The following is a 24,631-nucleotide window of genomic DNA, read 5'->3' as shown; positions in this document are numbered from 1 at the left end:
CTGCTAATTTGCATGTGGGTAATTTGAAGCCCATGTCCTGATTGGCTACCAGAGAAAGCAAGATGGGTGCATCTTGCCTGCTCTGAGTTAGCCACATGTTCTCTGACATATTAATCGGAACTGTGTAGCTTCACCTCCAAAGCTACATCCGTGTCAGAAATTATGGTTACAACGCTTCAATAAATACCTGTGTAGATATACCGCTGCTTAGACGTAACCTTATTGGCTTGAACGAAGTTGAAGTGATCGAGATCTTGCTCAAAATAAGCTGTCTTGTAAGGAACATTAGCCCCTACGATAACAAAAAGAGAGGATATCACGATAACAAAGTCCAAGTGCCCAGCCATCTTCCTGTTTGTCGGAAAATAATCTACACGTGAGGGTCTTGTGACAAGCTAACTAGTCTTGAGGATTGCGTGATTCTGCGTGACCAACGATTCAACCTGTCACATCTCGGAGGGTCCAACGGAGGCAGATAAAACACATCGCAACAATACAACGGATTAATGTGACAGAACATCGGAGAAGTATCCTGGTTATCGAAGAAAAATCTTGTCTATTCCAGTACTGTATCTTCCGAGGGGGAGCGGTAAGGGGGAGAAGGGTGCTTTATAATGCCTGGGGGGGTGGGGTGGGTTCCTACTGGTTCCTATTCGGGAGAGGACACTTATTTCTGCTATTTGAACGTAGGGGCTAATTAAAGGAAGTACGGTGACCGTTTCTGATATTTGACCAGTAATAGCATGTTACTTGGTACAAAAAAAAAAGGTTTTAGAATCTCTAATCTCTTTTTACAAAAGTAATACAATTACACTTTCTGTACCACTTTCGGTCAAGTAAAAATAAAGTTGAAAAATGGTTTGACTGGTTGACACAAGTTTCACTGAAGTAAAAAAGATTCTCAACAACTCGATGAGGCATGTTCACTATGATGATTAAATCAAAACTTTGAACCAATATGCTTGCTAAAAATGGGAGGAACATATGAAATCACATTGCTTTGAATGACTGAATCCCCCCTTTCAGATTTCAAAATTCACATAATTATCACAAGAGAAAAAAAGAAAAAAAAAAAAAAAAAGCCCCTCTCCAAATTATGGACAGAACATGTTTCCAGATACTGTAAACAATAAAGTTTAAGGCTAAGAATCCAAGAACTACAACAATGGATGGTTTAAAAAAATACTTTATTTCTAAAAAGAACTTTAATGGTATGAAATGTAATAAATAAAGGGAAATTGAAAACTCTTTGTACTTGCAAAGTGTGTGAGCAGTTGAGGTGCCAGCCATAAATGGAAGTTGCTAAAAATTCGTAGAGCTGTAACCTTTCATCTTCAAGACAAAATGAAATTATTTACAAAATCTCGAGTTCAACGAATTTGAACTAAGTAACCAAATTATTTACACATCACAAGTCAAATCGTGATAAACTGGAAAAGGAACCAGATGCCTGCAATGAGTTAGGAATGCCTCATAAAAGTTTTCCACACCTTCTTATGTATCATATGTAACAAGAAAACAAGGTTTGAACCTGTTGATGATCTCAACCCTTCAATTTCCAAGAGTGATTAAAATAGAATTTATCCGTACAATATCAATTACAATGTCACAAAGACAAGTGGTGAGAATCAAGAAAAATTTAAATTAGTGGTTGAACCTATACCAAATTCTCTGAACTAACATAACCAGAATTATATGGCAGACAGAAAGGTGAATTTCTTTTGATCAGAGATCTTGGGAGTGAAAGGGCCAAAAACCTGTTTTCTTTGCTTTCCATCAAAAGATGGACACAGAATTCCCTTGATTATTCTATGTAAAGCTGGTCAAATTCTAACCACAATTTGGCAGTTTCAATGTACAGTTGTAACTTAACGAAACTCTTTAGAAATTTCTTTCTTACTGTTCTTTCTTGACTACATATATATGTTAATTAATATCCATCTGAAGTAAACATTAACAACTGAAATAGAAAAAAATTTATCACGAAAAAAGGACTTCAGTTAACATTCTCTATCAACCATCTTTAATGAAACATTATCTTGAGTTGGTGACCTAACTTGAGTTCAGAGATCATATCAGTTCAGGAACAAACCAACACTCTCGACAGAAGTGTACTTCAACCTGAGTTTCAACCAAGCACATAACATTCACTAGATATTTTTCTAAGTGCCTGTGTCAAGACATTAGTAAATTGACTCAATTTACCTCAGAGGTGACTATTACACATTTCTTTCTGAAAGAATCCTGAGTCAATTAAGACCAGGAAGTCTTCCTTAGAGTCTGTCATGTTTGTTAGATTTTTTTGAGGCTCATCAATTTGTGTGTACAAAACGTTCGCTTTAATTGTACATGCCTTCCTCACACTTTCAAATACATAACATGTTGCTCATAATGTAGGCTTGAGTGGCCAGCACTAGTTTCTGATCACCTAAATAGCCTAAATGTATCTAATCACCCAGTAGAGAAAGAGCTACAGCATTGCTCACTTATGTCTTCATCTCATCATTGCTTCATGGTTTGCTACCATGTGATGTCTGAAGATCAGTTCCAATCAACATGGATGATTGCCATAATAACTGGTCAAACAGTTCACCAATACTCTTTGATCGTGTAGAGGGCTTGTCAGCTAAGACACTTGTAATGATCTGCTCAGCTTATCTGTAAAACACAATAATTCTTAATTAATTCAAATGTATTTGTTTGCTGAAGAATATATCTACACCTGTGAAGACACTAAATTTAATTTGACAAAAATTGAGCTTTCAACCTCTATACTGAGCATTTACATTTTCAGAACCAGAACTCATAACTTAGCAGAAGTTATAATTGTTTTCTCCATAAACAAAGCTTTGATGCATTTGAATTTAGGACCAGACATTTTAATCTTATCATCAATGAAGACAAACAAAGTCATTTTCTCATCACAAAATTAACACATATATCCACACATTTTAGAAATTGAAACTTTCCCATTGGTGTGTTCTAGAGTATCCTCCGGACGTCCACAATTTTCTTTTTTGTTTTTATTTTCCTTCATTGTGGTCCCGATTCTAAAAATCCATTCAGTTTAACATTCTTTTTCGAGTTTAATTGTCACTTAGTAAAGAAAACTTATTTTTTGCTAGTTGATTTATTAAATAAAATAAATATAAATCTACTTTTTAACTTAAATGTTTCAGATTTTGAGTAACCAAAAGTCTTACCTTGATTTCATCCCAAGTGCTTGGGTCTTTCAAGCAAAGAATCTTTTCTTTTGTGGTAATATTGCCTGGTACAAGTTGTCAATGGAAGCTAAGATGAGTGATAGAGATAACTCTAATGAGGAATCATTCTAGTCTTCAAAAAAATTTTTTTTTGTACAGAATGAACACTCTCCATTAGCTAACTGTTGATCAAAGTGAAATGAACCACTTACAAGTAAACTCTACCAAGTGTCTTCAAAATATTGTCCCTGCATTACTGCTGCTCTTACCTTTCAATCCCAGAGTGGTCAAAGTCACTGCTTCCCAGAGTGTACAACAAGATCAATAAACCAGTCTTCACTCACTGCACAGCAGCTGGTTCTCCTTTTGAACTAAAACAAGTTCATGTCACTCTAATCCCTTTGCCAAAATTCCAGATCACATCCAGCCAGCCACCTTCTTCATCTCATTAAAGTTGGAGCATGTTTTGAACCAGGAGAACTTCAAAATCAGACTGTTGTTTCTAGTTGTATTAATACTGAAAGTTTGTTTAGTTTAGCAGAGTTGTAGTTAATGTTGCTCTCTTTACCAAACCAAAGCCAGATCAGGTTTCCAACATTCATCTATGTGGTAACTGTAATCACAGACTAATCAAACATTTAAAAGGCACTTCTGATACTCACACCATTCATGAAAGGATAATAAATAATGTGCTGCTCTTTAAGCCGAAGAACTCTCAGAGTTTGAATTTCTTCCACTGAAGACATTTACTTCCAGGCTAATTGAAGTTAAAGATGTGTCTCTTGCCAAAGCATCAGCCAGTTCATGTATCCAGTCTTCATAGAAGTTATTGTAGTCACTGAGTGTCAAGTTAAAGGTAACTATTGATGTATTTCTTACCAAAGCATTCTTCAGAGCACGGAAACATGAATAAGGCGTGTCACTGTGGTTGTTCAGTGTAAGACTAAGGGTGGTTAATGACTTGATATTTTCCAAACCATCAATTAGACGTCCGGTCAGGTCTCCATAAAAGGAAGAGTAGTTGTTGATTGCAAGGCTCAGTGTAGTTAATGACATGTATTTTGCCAACCAGTCACTCAGTTCAGAGATCTTGCATCCGCCAAAGTCGCCGTAGTTGTTGAGTGTAAGGATCAGTGTAGTTAATGACATGTTTTTTGTCAACCCGTTAATCTTACAAGGGATCATGTGTCCCGCAAAGTACTTGTAGTTGTTGAGTGTAAGGATCAGTGTAGTTAGTGATGTGTTTTTTTTCAACCCGTCATTCAGACCAAAGATCTTGGTTATTTTCCTGTAGCTACAGTAAGTGTAGTTGTTGAGTGTAAGGCTCAGTGTAGTTAGTGACGTGTTCTTTGCCAACCCGTCACTCAGATCATCCATCACGGGATTGTCGATATTCGAGTCACTCTGGATGTTCAATGTAAGACTAAGTGTAGTTAGTGATGTGTTTTTTGCCAAACCGTCACTCAGATCGTCGGCCACCATTTTCTCCCATCCCCAGGAGTCCTTTAAGGTAAGGCTCAGTGTAGTTAATGACGAGTTTTTTGCCAAACCATTACTCAGACCACAGTTTATGGGTTCACTCATCACATTCTCATTGTAGCTGTTGAGTGTAAGGCTCAGTGTAGTTAATGACTTGTTTTTTGCTGCAGCATCCCACAGAGCATCCATGTTTTTAATAAAGGAACTGTTGTTAAATGTCAGACTCAATGTAGTTAAAGACTCACTTTTTGCCAAATCCTCAAAGAGAGTGGATCCCCAGTCTCCACTGATGCTGTCAGGGTTGTTAACGCTCACACTAAGCTTTGTTACACAGCCATCCTTAACTTTGGTAAGTACAGGTGTAAGTGATGAGGAATCATCAGCAGATAAACCAACTTCTCTGCAAATCTTGTCGCCTGAATATGAGTCACTAACATTTAATGCAAATAGATATGTTTGGTTGCGTGATAGCCTTTCAAGAGTGTTCTTTCTGTCCCCCATCAGCTCCCCCTGAATACTAATAGTCAACTTTGAAAGGGTTTTGAGTTTGTTCAAGTGCTTAAAAAGACAGTTAGCAACATTATCAGTTACTCTTTCCTTAAAATTCAAAGTGACACAAGAAACTGATGAGGCTATCAGTCCTTTGCAAAGATCATTTGCTCCACTGCAGTCTAACTCTCCCATGATGTTGACAGCCAATGAGTGGAGTTTTGAAGCTAAAAGGTTTTTATTCAGAACTGGGCAAAGGCAAGCCACCTGTGAAGTTCCTACCATGCCAGTAACATTTGGATGCAATGTAAAGGACATAGTTGACTTTACTGCAGAGTGGAGAGTCCTAGAAATATTTGCCCAGTTTGTAGGAAGCTCACCAAACACTTTTAATTCCAGAGACTCCAAAGACCTGTTTCCTAGAAAGCAATCCTTTAACAAAGCCACACTACTGTTGCTGAGTTTTCCATAAAATGTCAGTGCAAGAGACTTCAGTGAAGGATTTGCCACGAGTCCCTCACTAACAGAAGTTATTACTGAGTCTTGCCCGTCTCCAATCAGAGTAAGGCTCAGAGACGTAAGTGATGTGTTCAATAAAATCTTTTTAAAGTCTTCTGCTTCAGTTTCCCTCCATGAACCAAAAATCTTGAGTACAACAGATGTAAGTGGCGATTCGGCAGATAGTCCCTTGTCAAGTATGGCTACACAACTCTTTAACACCTTAAAAGGCAATTTTAAAGTTACAGTTGTTAGGGTTTTATTTGCAGCCAAGGTGTCACTGATATCATCAACTTCCCGAGAAGAAATCCATTTAGTTGTCTCAAGTGTAAAGGAATGTAAAGAAGAGTCTACTGTGAGTGCTTTACACAAAAGAGCTGTAATCTCTTCTGAAACACAACCAGAAAAGGAAAGTGTTTGTAGCTGTGTGTTGGATGCTATGATGTCAGCTAGTGCGTCACAAACTTCCTTGATAGTAACTTCCCCATTGAAAGACTCTATTGCTAGATGAACAGGAAGTTGCAACTGTGAAAAACTCCCACAGGCTTTTAAAACAATGAAAACATCTGTTGTTAAGAACTCTTCTGTTAAGTCAAAGGTCATGGTCTGTGGAAACGGAATAAAGGAGGAAAGAGCTATTGCCACTTGTTCATCATTTCTACTCTCATTGAAACATTCAACAAAGAAAGTGGCGTCTTCTTCACTGCACCCGTGCCAGTCCCAGTCTTCTTCCTTTAGCTTCTTGCCAATCTGTTCAAAAATAAGACCGGCATCCTCACCCAGTATGCCAGACATAAAGATGAACACTTGTCTGTAGCTCCCTTGAATATCGTTGTAAAAGTTTGAATGCAACTCAAAAAAATCAACCTCTTTTATCAATAGCTTGTTAGCTAAATAAAATGCAGCCAGATACTCTTGAAATGTCTTGTGAAAGAAGAAATACTCATGCTGTGGGTTTATCTTCCTCAAGCTGGCTTCCTTGAACACAAGACCAAGTTTCCGCGCTGCTAGATTCGCATTTGCAGATTCAAATTCTGCCAACTCCTCTTCACGAAAAGAAAATCGATCTTCTTCCAAGCATCTCCAAGCTAACTCTCCAAGAACTAGCAAACTATCTTTAAAGAGGCTCACTAGATTTCTGTCATCAACAGAAGCCTCTTGATCATGCTTGGCACAATATCTTCGTAGAATGCAACAAACAATTATCTGGTAAAGTTCAGTGCGATAAGATGGCAGTTCTCCCTGGTAGTCCTCAAACACAATGCAAAGGAGTAACAAGTTTAGAGGATTGTTCCACAGCGCATCAAGTAAAGTGTTTTCTCTGATTTCAGCAATGAGTCTCTCTCCTCTCAACACATGCTCAGGACCAGCATTCTTAAAATGCTTTCTTATATAATCAAAAGCATCTTCTCTTCTAAAGCCTTCAATTTGTAAAAGAAGATGAAAGTCCACCTTTTTTCGCACAACAATTCCTCTTTCCTGGCGACTGGTGGCTAAGATATAGCAAAATGGAAAAATCTGTTTTTGAAGCAAGCTATCCACATCACTTTCTACCATCTTGGGTAACTCATCGAGACCATCCAGAATAATCAAAACTTTTTTTTGGTAATGGAAATCTTCAATATAATCAAAAAGCTCTCTCTTGATAGCTTCTGAAGTACGTTTCGGAAGAAGTTGTTCATCAATGGCTTCTTTTATGTCTCCGTGAATGTCCCGGCATTTAAGCAGTAAAACTACTTCAAATTCAGGAAAGGAATCCAGCTCTGAAATTACCCTAATAGCCCAATCATGAGCAATTTTAAGGCAAAAAGTTGTCTTACCCATTCCTGGACTCCCCTCTACAAGCACAATGGTATCGTTTCCATTTTTGAAAATTTCAAACATGCTCACTTCATTCTTTTCCAGCTGGAAGTCTCGTTTCCTCCTCGACAAAATTTTTAATCTTGTGTAAACATCTTCCAAAGGTAGCTGAATGGTGTTATCCCAGAAGAGTGGTTTCAACTGAGATCGTTTTTTGTATTCTTGTTTTAGAAGACTGCAAACAATAGCAAGGCGATCGCCTAAAATTGAAGAATAAGTTTGTTAAAAACAACTCTTACATTTTGCATGTTTGGACATAGTGGGTTTGATAAAGTTAATTTTAAAACTTCTAAGAATCAAGTATAAGACTTCAGGGGAAGAACAATTTCATACAGAATATGAAATATGCTTAGTGCTTCAGGAAAATTTGAGTTTTCATACACCTTTAAGAATGACACTGAGAAGGAATGGAAAAGAGTGAATTTCCGGAAGTACAGCGAGCAGCTTGTTGACAGGTGTAACTGTTGAGTAGCCTGATCATCTGGGTGAAAGCAATTATCTCAAATTGACAAACAACTCCTCCCATTATAATATCTATTGAAACCTTTCAAAGTAACACAAAACACCAGTGTAATCAACAACTGCTCTGTAAAATGGAATGGTTTGAAACACCTTAAGTGGAAGTGAAAGTGTTAAACGAAAGCTTGCACCTGAAGAAATGCAAAGGTGTCAATAGGGTATACAAAAAAAGTCAACAGTTCTACACATTAAATTGATGATGGAATGAGTAATGCCAAAACATGTCTTTAAACATTTTTCTTGTAAATGTGAGATTTATTAAATATTTATATTGTTATCACAAAGCTATGGAAGAATTAACTCCAATTGGGTTTAGTAAATAATAGGTAATGCAATTTATAAAACAAACAATAACTTCCCATTGTATAATGTGTGTTGGATGCTAGTGCCATAGACGAGTACAAATATCATGCAGTATTTGTACTCCAGAGAACCAGTTAGACAGGTTTTCTCACATTGCGCAAGCGAAGTTAGGAAAAAAAAATGATGGACAATTTGAATCATATTTCTGACGATGGAGAGTCAGAATGGCTGGCAAATATAGATCCAAGTTTATTAGATGACTTGAACAAAGAAATAAAGTTAGACAACCAGGAAATTTCTTCAGTTATTGAAGAAAATAATAAATAACAATACGACAACGCGCCAATTTCGTTCCGCTTAGCATACTTCTGTCATCCACTCCCTGTAAATGAATAGCCGCGAAATTCTCCTGCATTGAAATAACAATTTGGCATGTTGGATAATATATAACTTATTAGACGTTTTGTTGTGTAGTATCGCTGAGTATTTTTACTCATTACTTTATTTTTACTGGCGTTTTTACTCATTACTTGTATTTTGACTTGCCCTATGGGCTTGTCAAAATACCGTACAACTCCTAAAAATACTCAGCAACACTACACAACAAAATGTCTAAGATATATTTACTAAGTAATGAGATCTCGGAAGTGAAAGGGTTAAGAGTTGTGAAAATAAAGCCTGAAAAAATATTAGGCTTGTACAGGAGTTGAACCTTTGACCTGTGATTCTGGTGCAGTGCTCTATCAACTGTGCCAACACAAATCAACTGGCTAACATGCCAACTCAAGCTTACTTTGTTGTGTTTACAACAACAACAACAGGTGATGGTCACCATGTAATGTCTTTCAACAAGACACAAGGTATAAAGGAAAGTTAAAATGTTTAAACCAACATCATAAGTAATCACTCATTTTCAGACAAAAACTGTCATTCAGTTGGACAGTCTCTAACTCTCAGCCCTACTGGTCTACTCACTTTGAGTGTGACTTCCCCAATGAATAGGGTCTTCATTTCTCGTGACAGCTGAAGGAGACAGAGATTGACTGTGACCAACTGACAAATGAGGTACACCATATGGAAAAGAACCTAATGAACAGAAAAAAAGATTCAAGTATGAAATGTCACTATGAATGTCTCTGTCCCATGTTTATATCCTGTTGGTACAGTAGTGTACCCAATAAAAAGACAATTATAAATTGGCAGCAATATCAAATTACAAAATCACTTGTAGAATTTCTGCTATTAGTTTCAGACACTGTATGTCATTATCAATTGGTAGTCTCTGCTACATGTTTGAAAGCAGCACTCACTCATTGGCCACTTTTCTGATCAAGTACTCATCAATGGTATCAGCTACATAATAAATGGTAACTTAGTGTTCACCATGAAAGTTTGATTAGCTACAAAAGTGTATTTCTTAAACTAAAATACTAACATGCTGTACACTAAATCTTACTTTAGACCAATAAATCTACGTTTCCTTTAAATTCGCTGTTTTGGAAAAATTTTGTTTGGAAAAACACTCAGCTATAAGCCAAGGACCCTTCTCTAGCTCAAATTTTCGAGAGTTTGGTAAAGTTTTGTGAAAAAACCTATTGGCTTATAGACAAATAAACACATATTTAACAACTAGTAGCAAATCTGGTCAGTAGCCTTTTGCGAGCATTTTGTTAACATCTTAACCATCTATTAGCTATCCTGCAGCCTTTGTTGTGTTCTGTTGCATTTACAGCAGTCATGTGGTTTTCGGTGCCCTGGGGCTGTCCTTGTCCAGGGAGTAATTGTTAACCATTCATGCATTGTTTACCCATGTCTGTCAGCTATCATACAGCTTTTGTTGTGTTCTGTAGGGTTTGCAGCTGTCATGTGGTTATTGGTGCCCTGGGGCTGTCCTTGTCTGGGGGGGTATTTGTTAACCGTGCATACTGTTCAATAGCATAGCATTGTCATTGTTGAGGATTGCAGTCCACCACATTCCCTCTCTCCCATCCCCAAAACCCCTTGGGGTGTGACTGTGACTGTGACTGTGGCCCCCAGGTCTGCCAGGCACCCAGCCTCCATTTGGGACTTATAGGCATTAAAAAAACAAATCATCACAAACTATCCATACTCACTTTGAGGAAAGGTTTGGTTTCCTTGGTGACTGGTATTTACTAAGGGTACAGGAAGATTCCCCTGATTATAATTCACAGCTACTGGAGCAGGCAAGCCATAGCTAAAGGAACCTTAGAAAGTAAAAGCAAACACAAGTTTAATCCACAACTACTCTGTGAAATGGAATATGTTGAAACTTCTTAAGAAGTGTTAACTAAAAGCTTCCAATTTAAAGTGCTACTGCGACAAAATTTTTGCATTTTATCTTCCAAATTTTCTGGTGTTAACTTCACATTTAGACCCTAAACTATAAGAATAAGCGTAAGTTTCTCAAATTTGACAACGTTATTCCTTAAAAACAGCGCTGCAAAGACGTTAAGAATTCTTCCTCCATTTCTCGAATAACACATGTGACGATATTGCATTGTCTTAGCGTCCAATCAGATTTCAGCATTTACACATGCATGCCAACTTGTTTTGTCTCTCTCTGGTTTTCCTCGCCGTGGCTACTTGTAAGTTGTTTGTGAGTTCACAATGTTCTAATTAAACGAGTTGAAGTTTGAGAATGTGAGCCAATTCTTTATATGGTGTCAGGAGTGGCTGACCGGAACCCCGTTTGGTAAAGACAAGCCACTTTTCATTGACGGATTTAGCAGTTTAACACGTTGACGCCATCAAAATATCGTCAAATATGGTGAGTGATGGTAATGCGACCTCTAGTGCTACCGCACCTTTGACAAGCACTATAATGGCTTCTCCATTTATGTGCAATATGTCTCTACCGCCTAAACTGGCAATACCCAGTGGAAATTTGTCTAAAGAATGGAGACAATGGCAACAAGTCTGGGACGCTTACGAAGAGGTGACCGACCTTCGTAATAAAACAAGTCGCCTTCGCGTTGCAACGTTCATCACTTGCATCGGTAAAGAAGCTCTCGAAATCCATAATGGTCTATCTTTTAGCAGTGAAGAGGAGAAATCAAACATGACCAAAGTCCTGGAATTGTGGGAGACGCATTGCATCGGCAAAACCAATATTATTTACGAGAGATACAAATTCAACAACCGTTCACAACAGACAGAATCAATCGATACGTATGTGACTGCTTTGCAAGCTCTCGCCGAAACTTGTGAATTTGGAACCTTGAGAGACCATCTAATTCGCAATAGAATTGTCTGTGGAGTCAGAGAAAACGCTGTTAGAAGGAAATTATTACAAGAATCTGGGCTTACTCTGTCGAAATGTGTAGATATCTGCCGAGCCGCAGAAGCTACGTCGGCACAGCTCAAAGAAATGACGCCGAGCCAGCACTTGGGTGAGATTGATTTAGTCTCAAAATCAGAGTCTAAAAACTCAACTTCATGCAAGGAAAAGACAAAACTCCCTAATAACAACCAGCTCATCGAGGAATGTAAGTTTTGTGGCCGTCACCATGAACGTAATAGAGCGAAATGCCCCGCATATGGTCAAATCTGCTTTTCGTGCGGAAAACCTAATCACTTTGCTGTAAAATGTGGAAACAAATCCAAGAAGCCTTCCCAAAAATCCAAGCCCAGAGAGGTCCATCAGCTTGCCAACAGCGACGACCCAAGTTACTCATCTGAAGAAGAAATCTTGTCTGTGTCCTCTCAAAATGCTGTCAATACTGTGGAAATGTCCGAATTCAAGAGTAAAATATTCACATACTTTGCAGTCGAAGATTTGTTAGTGAAGATGCAAGTTGATTCCGGAGCTTCATGTAATGTGTTACCTCGGAAATTCCTGCCGAAAGGTACTGTGGTTGACACAACCGAAGTAAAATTAACCACCTACTCTAAAGCTAACTTAAAGGTACAGGGTGTGGCAAAAATTCAGTTGCGCAACCCGAAAAATCAGAAGAAATACCGTGTTCCCTTTGTGGTCATCGATGAAGACTACACTCCACTTCGTGGGGCTACATCAGCCCAGCAAATGGGATTGATCACCGTTTAGCACGAAAACATCTTAAATGTTACTGAGACAGTGGTTAAAAGTGCCTGTCAGGGTCGAACCATGGAGGAAGTTACTACTTCTTACAGTGATGTATTCATAGGCTTAGGATGTATGGAAGGAGCTCTTCACCTGGAAGTAGATATGACTGTTACACCTGCAATTATGCCCCCTCGCCGCGTGCCTCTAACGTTGAAAGATAGGCCAAAAGATGAGTTGACTCGCCTGGAGAAAGCAAGTGTAAAAGTTAAGGAAGAAAAACCAACCGACTGGGTGTCTAGTCTAGTTGTTACAGAAAAACCAGATGGCAGGCTCAGAGTATGCATTGACCCTCAGCATCTCAACAAGGCCCTGAAAAGAGGTCACTACCCGCTACCAGTCATTGAAGACATACTGCCGGAGTTAACCAATGTTAAAGTGTTTTCCAAAGCAGACCTTAAAGATGGCTTTTTGCAAATACAGTTAGATGAAGAATCCAGTAGGCTAACGACATTCCAAACTCCGTGGGGCCGATACAGATACCTGCGAATGCCTTTTGGAATTTCTCCCGCACCAGAATACTTTCAGAGAAAACTGGATCAGAATTTAGAAGGCGTGAATGGAATATACAAGATTGCAGATGACATCCTTATTATAGGCCATGGTACAAGCATTGACGAAGCTGTGAAAGGTCATGATACTAATTTGGTGAGGCTGTTGGACAGATGCAGGGACAGAAATTTGAAGCTTAACCGAGAGAAGCTACAACTGAAGTGTTCAGAAACCCCCTTCATTGGTCATGTTCTTACACCTGAAGGAGTGAAACCTGACCCAAGGAAAGTCGATGCCATACTGAAAATGGACAGACCAAACGATGTAGCTGCAGTTAGACGACTAGTAGGCCTAGTGAATTACCTGTCCAAGTTTCTAAACCAGCTCTCAGAACTTTCTGAGCCACCAAGAAGATTAACCCACAAGGATGTTGAATGGAGTTGGTCAGCAGCACAAGAAGAAGCGTTTCAAAGTATCAAGCATGCTGTCACTTCAGCTCCAGTCCTGAGATATTTTAATTCTGCTGAACCTGTGGAAGGCCAGGGAGATGCATCCTCCAGTGGTATTGGATTTGTATTAATGCAGAATGGGCAACCTGTATCATACTCGAGTAGAGCTCTCACAGCCAGTGAGAAGAACTATTCCCAAATAGAGAAAAAATTACTAGCCCAAGTATTTGGAGTGGAGCATAACCATCACTTCGTTTATGGTAAAAGAGTCGTTCTGTGGTCTGACCATAAGCCATTGGAGACTATCTGCAAGAAACCCTTAGCGTCAGCACCGAAATGACTTCAGCGCCTACTCCTGAGACTACAACAATACGATGTAGAGATTCGTTACAAGCCAGGTCCTGAAATGTATTTAGCAGATACTTTGTCCCAAGCCTATCTGTCAACCACCAATCGCTCCCCGACTGAAAAAGAGGTTGAGCGTATCCATGCTGTCGATTTCCTAGCCATCTCAGAACCACAACTTACAGAGATCCAGCAAGAAACAGCAGCCGACCCTGTCCTACAGTCCCTCACACAAGTTATCCTAAAGGGCTGGCCAGAGAAGAAAGGTGATCTGCCAATGGAACTTCACCCCTACTTTGATGTCCGAGATGAACTGACAGCCCAGGATGGAGTTCTCTTCAAAGGTCTTCGATGCCTGATTCCATCAAGTCTCAGACTTAAAATCTGTGAACGTTTACATGGTGCACACTCTGGTATTGAAAGCGGCCTTCGCAGAGCTCGAGAAGTTGTCTATTGGCCAGGAATGCCTGCTGAAATTAAAGATTACATCTCCAAGTGTGAGATTTGTGCCAGCTACAAGAGAGAACAGCCCAAAGAACCACTAATCTCTCATGAGATCTCAAGCCGTCCCTGGGAAACAGTTGGAGTTGACATCTTTCATTTTGACAATGGAGATTATCTCTGCACTGTGGATTACTACTCAAGCTACTTTGAGATTGACCCACTCAAAGACAAGACTGCCAGAGAAATCATTCATACCCTAAAAGAACACTTCTCGAGGCATGGGATTCCCAGGAAGCTGATGAGTGACAATGGTCCACCATTCAACTCCCATGATTTCCAGCAATTTGTGACCAATTATGACATGGAACACTGATACCAACCACCAGTTAACTACTAAAGCCCAAGATAGTGGAAGAGGTCCCAGATAAACTCTTCAGAAGGAAACAGTTGCAAGCAAAATACTCCAATATTAGTGCTAAAGAACTACCACCCCTAAACAGTGGAGATGTTGTGCGTGTCAAGCCAACAGATAAGTCTGACCAATGGTACAAGGCGCGAGTAGAAAAGCAAGTCGATGTGAGATCATATGATGTGAGAACAGAGGATGGTCGACTTTTTAGAAGAAATAGGAGACATCTCAGAAGCAGCAAAGAACCAGTAGGTTCCAGTAACAGTAACAACCCTGTGACCCCCAGCATACCAGATATAACGCCCATTGCACCACTCCTTCCTAATGAACCAGTGCCTGCAACCTTACAGGAATTTGAGGAATCTCCACCTCCCAAAAGGCCCACAGAAACAGGACAACCTAACTAAAGCCCTAATCCTGCAGATGTTTCAACATCGTCTATGCCTTTAAAGCCAGTGGGTTTACCAGTTACTCACAGTGGTTGGACCTCCAGACCACCTAGCCATTAGAAAGACTTTGTTGTATGTAAGTGATTTTGACTAAGCTGTTACTAAAGACATTGTTAGAAAGACACTGGGTTTAGAGCTTTTGGTTACATTATCGTTAAGTGCATAGCTACTTGTTTGTTCCTGTTACGAAGTGATTACTTTCTTTTCTTAAAACAAGGAAGGGTGTGACGATATTGCATTGTCTTAGCATCCAATCAGATTTCAGTATTTACACGTGCGTGCCAACTTGTTTTGTCTCTCTCTGGTTTTCCTCGCCATGGCTGCTTGTAAGTTGTTTGTGAGTTCACAATGTTCTAATTAAATGAGTTGAAGTTTGAGAACGTGAGCCAATTCTTTATAACACATTGGAGAGCCTGCAAAAATAACTACAGCGGTTTTAGTTGTAATGTCATCGACTCACTTCGAAAACATTGCAAAGGCATGCCTTTACAAGAAATACGCAAAAGAAAGCTGGGGAACAATTCTTTCAAATTTTATTCCTTCTTTCCTGTGGAACCAGAAAAACAACTCCCTCTCAGCATAGCAAATTAGCCACATTTGTTGAGTCATTGACGTCACTTCCATTCTCGACCCAGTTTCTTCTTCTTCACACGGAGTTCTGTAGTTCGAAGAATGGTGGCCATTTAGATTGTGAATATACAGGGAAAATAAAATTACTTCTCGATGGAGTTTTGCCTTAAGATTTGGCAAATTTGTTACTTAGGGTAAGTACTTTCAACCTCTGAGGAGAAAAGAAAAGGTGCAATTTTGGTCGTAGTAGCACTTTAACTAAATAAATGCATAGGCGTCAGTATGGTATACCCCTTTTCAGTGAGTAGCTTTGAGAAAATTAATTTTATTTGAGGAACTGTACAGTAGCATTTAAATGGTAACTGCTACTGACACAAGCTGCTGCTATTTTTGCAAGCAGGGAAGAGAAGTGGAGAGGGAGGCCTACCAAAGAGTAACAAGAACTACAGAACCAGTCAAAATCCCACATTCATAACAAACTCTTAAGGTGGCTCGTACTGGTTTTCATCTTTTTGATGGTTTGTAACTTTGAAAGAATACAACAGAAAGACTGACCAAGGCCAGTTGAACACTTTTACGGGGTTGAATTACCTAATCATTGGTTATCCAAAAATAAGCGTCATTTTGTCACTAGCAGTTTCCATGGCAACGCTTTCATAGGCTTATTCAGACGCATTTTTTAGCTTGTGGCTTAAATAATTCGAAAACTAACCTGGTGACCCCCTGATTTTTTTAGTGATTGCTTTAGGCACTTGAAAAGGAAAATGCACAAAGATTTTTAAAAAATTCTATGGAGCGGAATTTCAGAAAATCTACAAAAAGGGCAATTTTCACTCATCGCAAATTTCCTTCCGTATAATTTTCTAGTTTTTTTTTCTGATGATTCCTTTCGACATTATTATCATATTGGAACAATAACAAGGGGTCACCGGACTCATTTTCATGCAATAGCTTTTGTAAGTTTAGCAATTTCCACGTGCGTTCTCGCGCATTTAAAAATCTGGATTCTATGAGATCGACATTTGCTCATGATCTGTTTTAGCTACCCCTGACAATTGCATGTGCTCGCGCGAGCACCTACGATCTGATGTTTACAAACATTTACCGCTAAGAAAATCATTAAACAGCTGTCAAAGACAGCCTCCTGAGCTCATCTTAAAAATCCTACACATGACTTCTGGCTATATCATATTATTTACTTTAAAGTTTCAAAGTCTTCTTCCACTTCAGGTAGATTATCCTTCACTTGAGTTCTTCTTTTTTCACTGTCGCAAGATTTCATATCAGTTGAATATTTCTTTTAAACGTGAAGTGAAGCAACCTTTACTTCTCCAAAACTCGTCTTCTTTATCTTAGTTTCTATCTCCTGCATTCACAGTAGCCACTCAACACATCAAATACAAGCTCTTAGTAAACTTCTCACTAAAGTAGAAAAAATTCCACGCGCTGCCATCTTTGTTTTGAATTTTCATCTTTTGATCTCGCGCTTCTTTCGCACGTTTCTCTCACGCGTGTCACGCAAGAGTGACCTGTTCACCGAGCGAGGAAACTGGTACGAGCCACCTTAACATACAATACCTGACAATTGCCAAATGATATCATCCTTCCTGTTTAAAAAAAAATCTCGGTTGTTTTGACATCTTACCTTGAGGTTGATATCCCTGATGAATAACTCCACTGTTATATATTGAACTGGCCCCAACAAATGGATAATGACCATGTTCAGTAGATGGATGTCTGTTCTGAACTGACATGGATTAGATATCAAAGATACCAATTAGATACTTGGTATTATAATTATCTTATTACAATATTTCTGCTCCTGGAATTTCTGGTCTTGCCATAAAAGTGAAGCCATAAAATCATTAGATACTCCACAATAAATGACAAAAGGTATAAACAGTGCAGTAGCCAAAAAAAAGGCTAGTTATCAGTCACTATTTTACTGCACATAATTCTTAACACAAAGATTCCAATCTACAATTGCATGCTTGGTTGCCAAGACTTTGACCAGGAGTGAGGCTAAAGGTGACCATATCAGAGGGTCCCCAATAGGTTTTTCAGGATCCGGGATTTGGCTTATTTGAAGGCCGGGATTCGAGATTTTGAAGGAAAAGAGGGACGAGATTCGGGATTGTATTTATGACCGGGACACGGGATTTGGTGATTTTAACAGGCAGGAATCGGGAAATGTTGCTTCAAAGAAACCGAGATTCGGGAATTTCAGAGTCTGAAATATGCAAAGAAAATCAAGCTGAAGCTGTCATCTTGGCTAGCTAGCTCATCTTATTAACGTTGGAAATGGTCGGAAATAGCCAAACAATGACCTAGTTCACATCCACGTTTTCCACAACCCTACCACGCTGCTCTGTGACCCCTATGGTGATCTGTGGTCTATTTTCGTGAACCTTGGACACCTTGGCCATAGTGAGAATCCAATTTGACAATGTCTTTGTGACCTTTGTTATTTGTTGACCGTGATATTTCTAGTATCAAGTTTATACAGATCCTGATCGGTGCACGTGGGATATTCAACGCGAGGGAGACTTGCTAAGTTATCGTTTGCGTAGTTTAACGTACGCTAGCGATGTCGGTTAACATTAACAATGATGTTGTCCATATTATTAGCTGCGTAGCTTTTTTTTACGAGAAGGGGAAGAGTGGAAATTCGTTCTTTGTAAGGAGAAATTTCTGCCACAACTTTCATGGAAGGAGAAGACATTAAACTCCGTCTGGGAAACAGTTAGGTAAGTTCTGTTTCTTGCCTTTACTAATTTAGACTTTTGCAACTATTACATTGCAAATGAAGACAATGAATTGCGAGAACTCTGACAGTGAAAATGACGCTTTTTTATGGTCTATTAATATCAGTAATGAGTAAAGGGCAATTTCATGTAGCATCATGTTTCCATCACGTTTCTAGACAAACCAATGACCTCATGGTAACCAAACATTTCACTGCAGACCATGCTTGTTTGTTTCTGTTTAATTTTGAGGGTTTTTCTTTGGTTGATTGTTGTTTTCTTCTAAATACAGCCGGTTCTTATAATCCTTCCGGCATTCGCTATTGAAAGGTTCTAAGTTGTGCGTTTTGATTTGTTAAACGTCCCCAGTAGCCGAAACCGACGACAGATGGCCCTTTTTGCAGGCTATAAATAGTGTTGGATTATGCAAGAAACTTTGGAAATGCAGCCACAGAAGGTATCAAGAGAATGACCCATTGGGCGGCGATCTATTTTACAAATCCAAAGTCTTGGTATCCTGTGCCCAAACGCGCAATGTTTCTGTCGGTCATGCCTGTTATACAACCCTAGCCAGCTGTACCAATGACACCACAGTGTGTACAAGTTATGAGGGACTGGGGACAAACGTTTGGTGCTGCAGTGCGTCAGCGCTCTGTCAGACAAGAGACAACAATGGCAAGAGCCGGAACCCTGCCTTCCTACCTCTACCAGAGAGAGGTGCGACAGGGTGAGTCAGTCTCCTGTGAACGCTTCAGGGAACAACGGAGAAACGAAGCCGAAGAAGCAGACGAGGAAGACCGCATACTGGAGTATGATTCAAGCAGTAGCAAAAAAGATTTGGATGACGAGTTTACTAATAATGAAGATGCCGATGATGATGTTGGTGGAATTCCATCGTTGGATTGCGAGGCAACGGTTTTGCTTGAAACGGTCTCTAGCTGTTCACTTCTATAGCAGAATTATAGATTAATTGTGGCGAATTGCTAAAGAAGCTCCTAGATGATAGCAATCATCAAATAAACATTTCACATTAATTTAGCCGCAGGTGACCAAGGCATACTATAAGAGTTTGTATGAATTTAAAATTCAAACTCTGTTTTTCCTTTGAAAGCTACAATACAGTGACGCGTACTCTTTATACGTGTCAAAATCGCTCAAATGGCTTGTGGAAGCATTTTGGCAACATAAAAAGGACACCACTTAGAGAGGTTCGAACTTTATCGTAGCTTTTCAAAGGAAAACAGAAATAGTTTTCGTTCGAAATTGAAATCCATACACGCTCTTATTTCAACCTCTTATAGTACGCTTTGGTTACTGGTGATTACAGCATTTTGAGCCGGAACATGTAGCACTGGTTAAACTGGGGTCGAAAAGAATATATATTTCAGTATCTGTTGAGCACAATCATACTCGATTTTATGGAATTTCCAGCTGATCCTTGCCATGGCTGAAAATTGTGAATGAGCAAACTGTCTTCTGAGTTGCGATTGACGGTGACTTGCCATGTGTGTAGTGAACAGTGAATTTGCTGTGGTACGTCGTGATCATATGTACCCTTAATGCTCTTCATTGATCGCTATCATCTCCAAGAGACACTTTTTTCAGGAACCGAAGTGATGCGGGGGGCAAGTGTTATCGAACAAAAAGAGGCAAAACAGAAAAAAGGAAAAAGAAACCCAAAAAAAACCAGCAGACTGCTATAAAAACCATAAAAATGACTCATTGACTGATGAAACTCGTTTGAAACCAGTCATGAAAAACAAATTAACTAGATCATCGTTTTAGTGCAGAGAGATACAGCTAATTCAACGTAATAGTAAGTGCTTGGGTCTGCTGTGAGGGAATCTGAAACAGAACTTCAAGGAAAATTTTGCTGAGGTAAGAAATTAAGAAAATATGACCGGGAGCAGGATTAGCCCGTAGAAGCCGTCGGGATCTCGGGATTGAGGGAAGATTCCGGTCGGGATGCTGGGATTGAAGAACCCTATTGGGGACCCTCCATATCATGATACAAATGTTGCTGCTTTTCAAATGTAAATTACTTTTAGCTGTCATCACGCTAACTAGATAATGATCTCTATCTCAACTAGGTCACCTTTTAGCCTCACTCCAAATCAAAGACTCGGCAATTAAGTACCCAACGGTAAAATAGCCTATAACCACAAATTTTCTGCACTTACTCTGAAGGAAGGTTTGGCTTCCCTGGTTACTCAGATTTGCAAAGGCTGTTGGAAGATTCCCTTGACTAGAATCCACTGCTAAAAAAGCAAGCAAGTGATAACTAGTGGATCATTTTGATGTCAAAGAGTATCACAACTTCGATTCATAACTGCTCTGTGTGATGGAGTGGGTTGAAACACCTTATGAGGTTTTGAGCACTTAAAATAATGTAAGGGTGACAAAAGGGTATACCTTGTATCAGTAAGCAGCTTTAAGAAAACCTTCCTTGAGGAAACTGTCATTAGTTCTTTCTAGTTAATGCTACACTAACTGCTGCCATGTTAGTAAGCAAGGCAAAGGAGAAGAGAGGGAAGCCTAGAAAGAGCAAATAGAACTACAGAACCCAGTCAAAGTCCTACACTCTTCACAAGTTCCTAATATACAGTAGCTAACAAATGCTCATTATGTTATTATTATCATCCTCACTATTTGGTGGAAAAATTCCCAGTTATTTTTCAATCTTACCCTGAGTATGACATCCTTGATGAACAGGTCCTCTGTAATGTGTTGAACTAGCTCCAGCATACAGATTCTGACCAAGTTCAAAAGATAGATGTCTGTTCTGACCTGATATGGATAAGAAACCAAACACCATGAAACTGTAGTAATAAAACTCATCAAGGGTACTGTACATACATTATGACTAACAAGTTACACAGAGCCCTATAAAGGCCACCTATTAGCTATTATTACTCCACTTAATTCTTAAAAAAAAAATTATCACAAATTTCCTGTATTCACTCTGAGGGAAGGTTTGGCTTCCCTGATTATTTGGATTTACAAAGGCTGCAGGATGATTCCCCTGACTATAATCCACTGCTACAGGAGCAGGCAAGCCATAGCTAGAGAAACCTTTTGATGTAAAAGCAAACCACAAGTTTAATCCACAACTGCTCTATGAAATGAAGGGGGTTCAAACACCTTAAAAGATGTCAAGTGAAAGCTTCCATTTTAAGTAATGCAGAGGTGTCAATAGGGTATGCATCTTCTTCGGAAGCGAAACGGAAAATCCAAACAGACACTTTAATTCCAACACGGAAAACTGTAGACTCGCGGTAAACAACAACAACTGTTAAACAAAATGCCAATCGATAAAACTGAAAAACTTTCAACTCTTCTCTAAGAAAATTGCACACATCAGAAACAAAAAGGTCCGTGTGATTTGCTTACAATATTATTAAACTACGTGATCCCAAAGCACACACATGCGAGTTGCGCTCACACAAGTTCTTTAACATCTTCTTAACACCTCTTGTCAGTGATGAGCTCTAAGAAAACCTTATTTGAGGAAACTGTTACAGTGGGGCTTACTGGTAATTGCTATTATACCAACTGCTGCCATGTTCACAAGCTAGGCAGAGGAGTAGAAAGGGAGGCCTTGAAAGAGTAACTAGAACTACAGTACCCAGTAAGAATCCAACACTCTTCACAAACTCATAACATACAGTATGTAGCTGGCACATGCTTAACAATATCATCCTCACTGTTTGGTAAAAAGTTCCCAGTTGTTTTGTCATCTTACCATGGGGATGACATTCCTGATGAACAAATCCTCCATAATCTGTTGAACTAGCTCCAGCATATGGATTCTGACCATGTCCAGAAGGTGGACGTCTGTTCTGGCCTGATATGGATAAGAAACCGAACATGCCATTTAGACACTTAATGATCATAATTATCTTATTACATTACTTACAGTGTTGTATGTGTATGGACTTTGCAATCTCACCATGATAGTATAGTAAAAAAAGTCATTAAATGAGTTAGGTTTCTCGAGCGAGAGCAAGAGAGCTACAACAACTTTGTATTTGAGTGGAAAACAACCAGAGACTTTTTTACCCTGACCATGATGCATAGCACACCATAACATCTCCCTTTCTCCTTTTTTTTTTTTTTTTTTTAATGGAACAGGATAAATACAACTCTAGCATTAGCAATAAAATGTATGAAAAGGGAACAGGGGTTCTGTAGCAGTCTCAGGCTGTAAGACTAGCAAATGTGACAAGTGCTGGGTCTCACAGCATACTAGTACAGCAGCCAGTTAAAAGAGAATGAATAATAAACCAATAAAGTCTAAAAGAAAAAGAAAAAGAAAAAAGAGTTTGAAGAATGTTGTGATATGTCTATGTCATCACTGCATGTTCTCTTCAACATGACTGAAAGGGGGAAACAGGCAGTTCACAAGTCAAGGCGTATACTGGGTTTAGACACCTGTCCTGATCTAGTCTTGGTCAGAGTTCCTTCCTTCGGACTTGATTGGATGTGTAACCTATTCAAAGAGTGTGTTGAAGTTCCTGTAGGGTTCAACTCCATTGGGGATGGTGGGGTGGCTTCAGAGGGCAGAGCTTTCTGAGGTGATGCTGCTAGTGATATAGGGACTGTTTTATCAGGAGTTGCCCGAGTTGAGTTAGTATTGATGGTTTGGCTTGGTCTTTTGGATGAAGATGCTGGCGGAACAGGCTTGGGTTGTTTTGAAGGGTGGTCAACCGTAATTGTGGGTGGCGTTTTGGCAGATAATTGTTTCATCCAGGAGCATGGGATTAGGGCCTCTGGGGGTGGGGGTGCAGCGGGCCACAGGTGGCACCGGTTTCTTCTTGTTAGCCCTGTGAGGGTCTCAGTAATGTAAGACCAGGGAGCTGGTATTGCAGTGACAAGCCCATAAAGCCAAGGGCCTGACTTGTGGTTTGGCACAGACAAAGTCCCCGATTCCAAATGGGGGTAGATTGGTGTTTGCCGTCATATCATAGTGTTGTTTGGCCTTTGCACGTTTTGCTGCAATAGCATCCTGGACAGATGCTGCGGTGTTGTCATTTGGCAGTAAGAGGGCTTGGGAGACTGGGAGTAGTCAACGGATGTGTCACCCCATGCTTGTTTGGGCTGGGCTCATGTGTCTTGCCTGGGGGGTATTGTGTTAGGTGAGGAGGGTTTCTTGTAGATGGCGGGGTCCTGACTTCTTTAGAATCCACTTCACTATCTTGACGGCGGCTCCTGCTTTGCCATTTCCTTTTGGCCAATAGGGGGAGCTGGTAATGTGTTGAGTTTGGTATTTTCCACAACGTGCTTTGAACTCAATTGCAGTGAATTGAGGTCCGTTGTCGGTTAAGAGTGTTTCAGGGACTCCATGATGAGTGAAGTGGGCCTCTGTTTTGGACACAATACAGCTGGCCAGAGTGTTTTTGACCTCGTCGACCTCGATAAAGTCGGAGTAGTGATCTGCAGTAATGAGGGAAGTGTGCGACTCAAACATGCAGAGCTCTTGGCTTACGAATTGCCAGGGATACTGTGGGATGGGGTGGCTCTTCAAGGGTTCTTTCGAATTCTGTGTTTGAAATTGGGCACATATCCCACACAATTGGCAAGCATTCCGTATATCGCTCCGCCGGCTGGGCCAGGATATGATATCTTGACAGTGTCGTATGATTGACTCTGGGCCAAAGTGTGCTACATGTGCCTTCTGAAGCATAGTTCCTTTTAGCCAACGGAATGACTACTTGCTTTCCCTTCTAGATGATCCCATCATGGGTGATGAGTTCATTGCGATAAAACCAAAATGGGTGGAGGCTTTGGGGAAGGTTAGACTTCTGTGTGGGCCAGCCTAGGATTATGGTATTGCTTAGGGCGGACAAAGTAGGATCATTTGCTAAGGAGGTTTTGATATCGTCAAGTATTTGGGAGGTGATCTGTGGGTCTTTCACGTGGTTGTCCAGGTCAGCCCTGAAGACCGCAAAATTGGTTTTCTTAGAGTCATTAGTGGTGGGAAGTGCGGCTCTGGAGAGTGTATCAGCTATGAGGAGTGACGTGCCTTTCTTGTATGTTACTTTAATGTTGTACTGTTGGAGGCGCATCATCATTGAGAGTTAATTTCGGAGGCTTGCTGTTGGCCATGTGCTTCATGTTCGATGAGTGCAAGTGTGCTTTTGAGTAACTGAATGGAGTTGCGGTTTGCCGGTTTTCCCAGCTTGTATTGGCAGTCTTTTGGGCGCAAGGTTTGTTTGTTTGTTTTTCTGATCCTGACACCAGGTTAGGTTCCTCGAGCAGGAGCAAGAGAGCTACAAG

At 39.9% G+C, this 24,631-nt stretch overlaps 1 protein-coding gene across 25 annotated transcripts in view; it reads right to left on the bottom strand.

Annotated features, from left to right (window-relative positions):
* LOC111343956 (uncharacterized) overlaps positions 1 to 24,631 on the bottom strand; it is a 98,465-nt gene that overhangs the window by 39,397 nt on the left and 34,437 nt on the right. For 10 of the 25 annotated variants that reach the window (XM_088738659.1, XM_088738658.1, XM_088738656.1 and 7 more), the window contains 6 exons: positions 22,098 to 22,199; positions 21,317 to 21,427; positions 21,041 to 21,142; positions 20,536 to 20,613; positions 17,257 to 17,358; positions 10,466 to 10,576 (listed from right to left, as the gene is read on the bottom strand). The exons of 1 other annotated variant lie outside the window; for it this stretch is intronic. In XM_088738659.1, the coding sequence (XP_088594785.1) occupies positions 10,466 to 10,576; positions 17,257 to 17,358; positions 20,536 to 20,613; positions 21,041 to 21,142; positions 21,317 to 21,427; positions 22,098 to 22,199 (606 nt within the window). Of the gene's footprint in view, positions 1 to 1,170; positions 2,659 to 3,203; positions 3,292 to 3,472; positions 7,730 to 9,326; positions 9,438 to 10,465; positions 10,577 to 17,256; positions 17,359 to 20,535; positions 20,614 to 21,040; positions 21,143 to 21,316; positions 21,428 to 22,097; positions 22,200 to 24,631 lie in introns of those variants that run through there. 14 more of the 25 variants (XM_088738675.1, XM_088738681.1, XM_088738676.1 and 11 more) reach the window with 12 other exon arrangements.

This window comes from Stylophora pistillata, chromosome 11 (assembly GCF_964205215.1).
Source record: "Stylophora pistillata chromosome 11, jaStyPist1.2, whole genome shotgun sequence".
Classification (NCBI taxonomy): Eukaryota; Metazoa; Cnidaria; class Anthozoa; order Scleractinia; family Pocilloporidae; genus Stylophora; species Stylophora pistillata.
The sequence above is the reverse complement of the archived record's forward strand: the minus strand, read 5'-3'. Positions and strand labels throughout refer to the sequence as shown.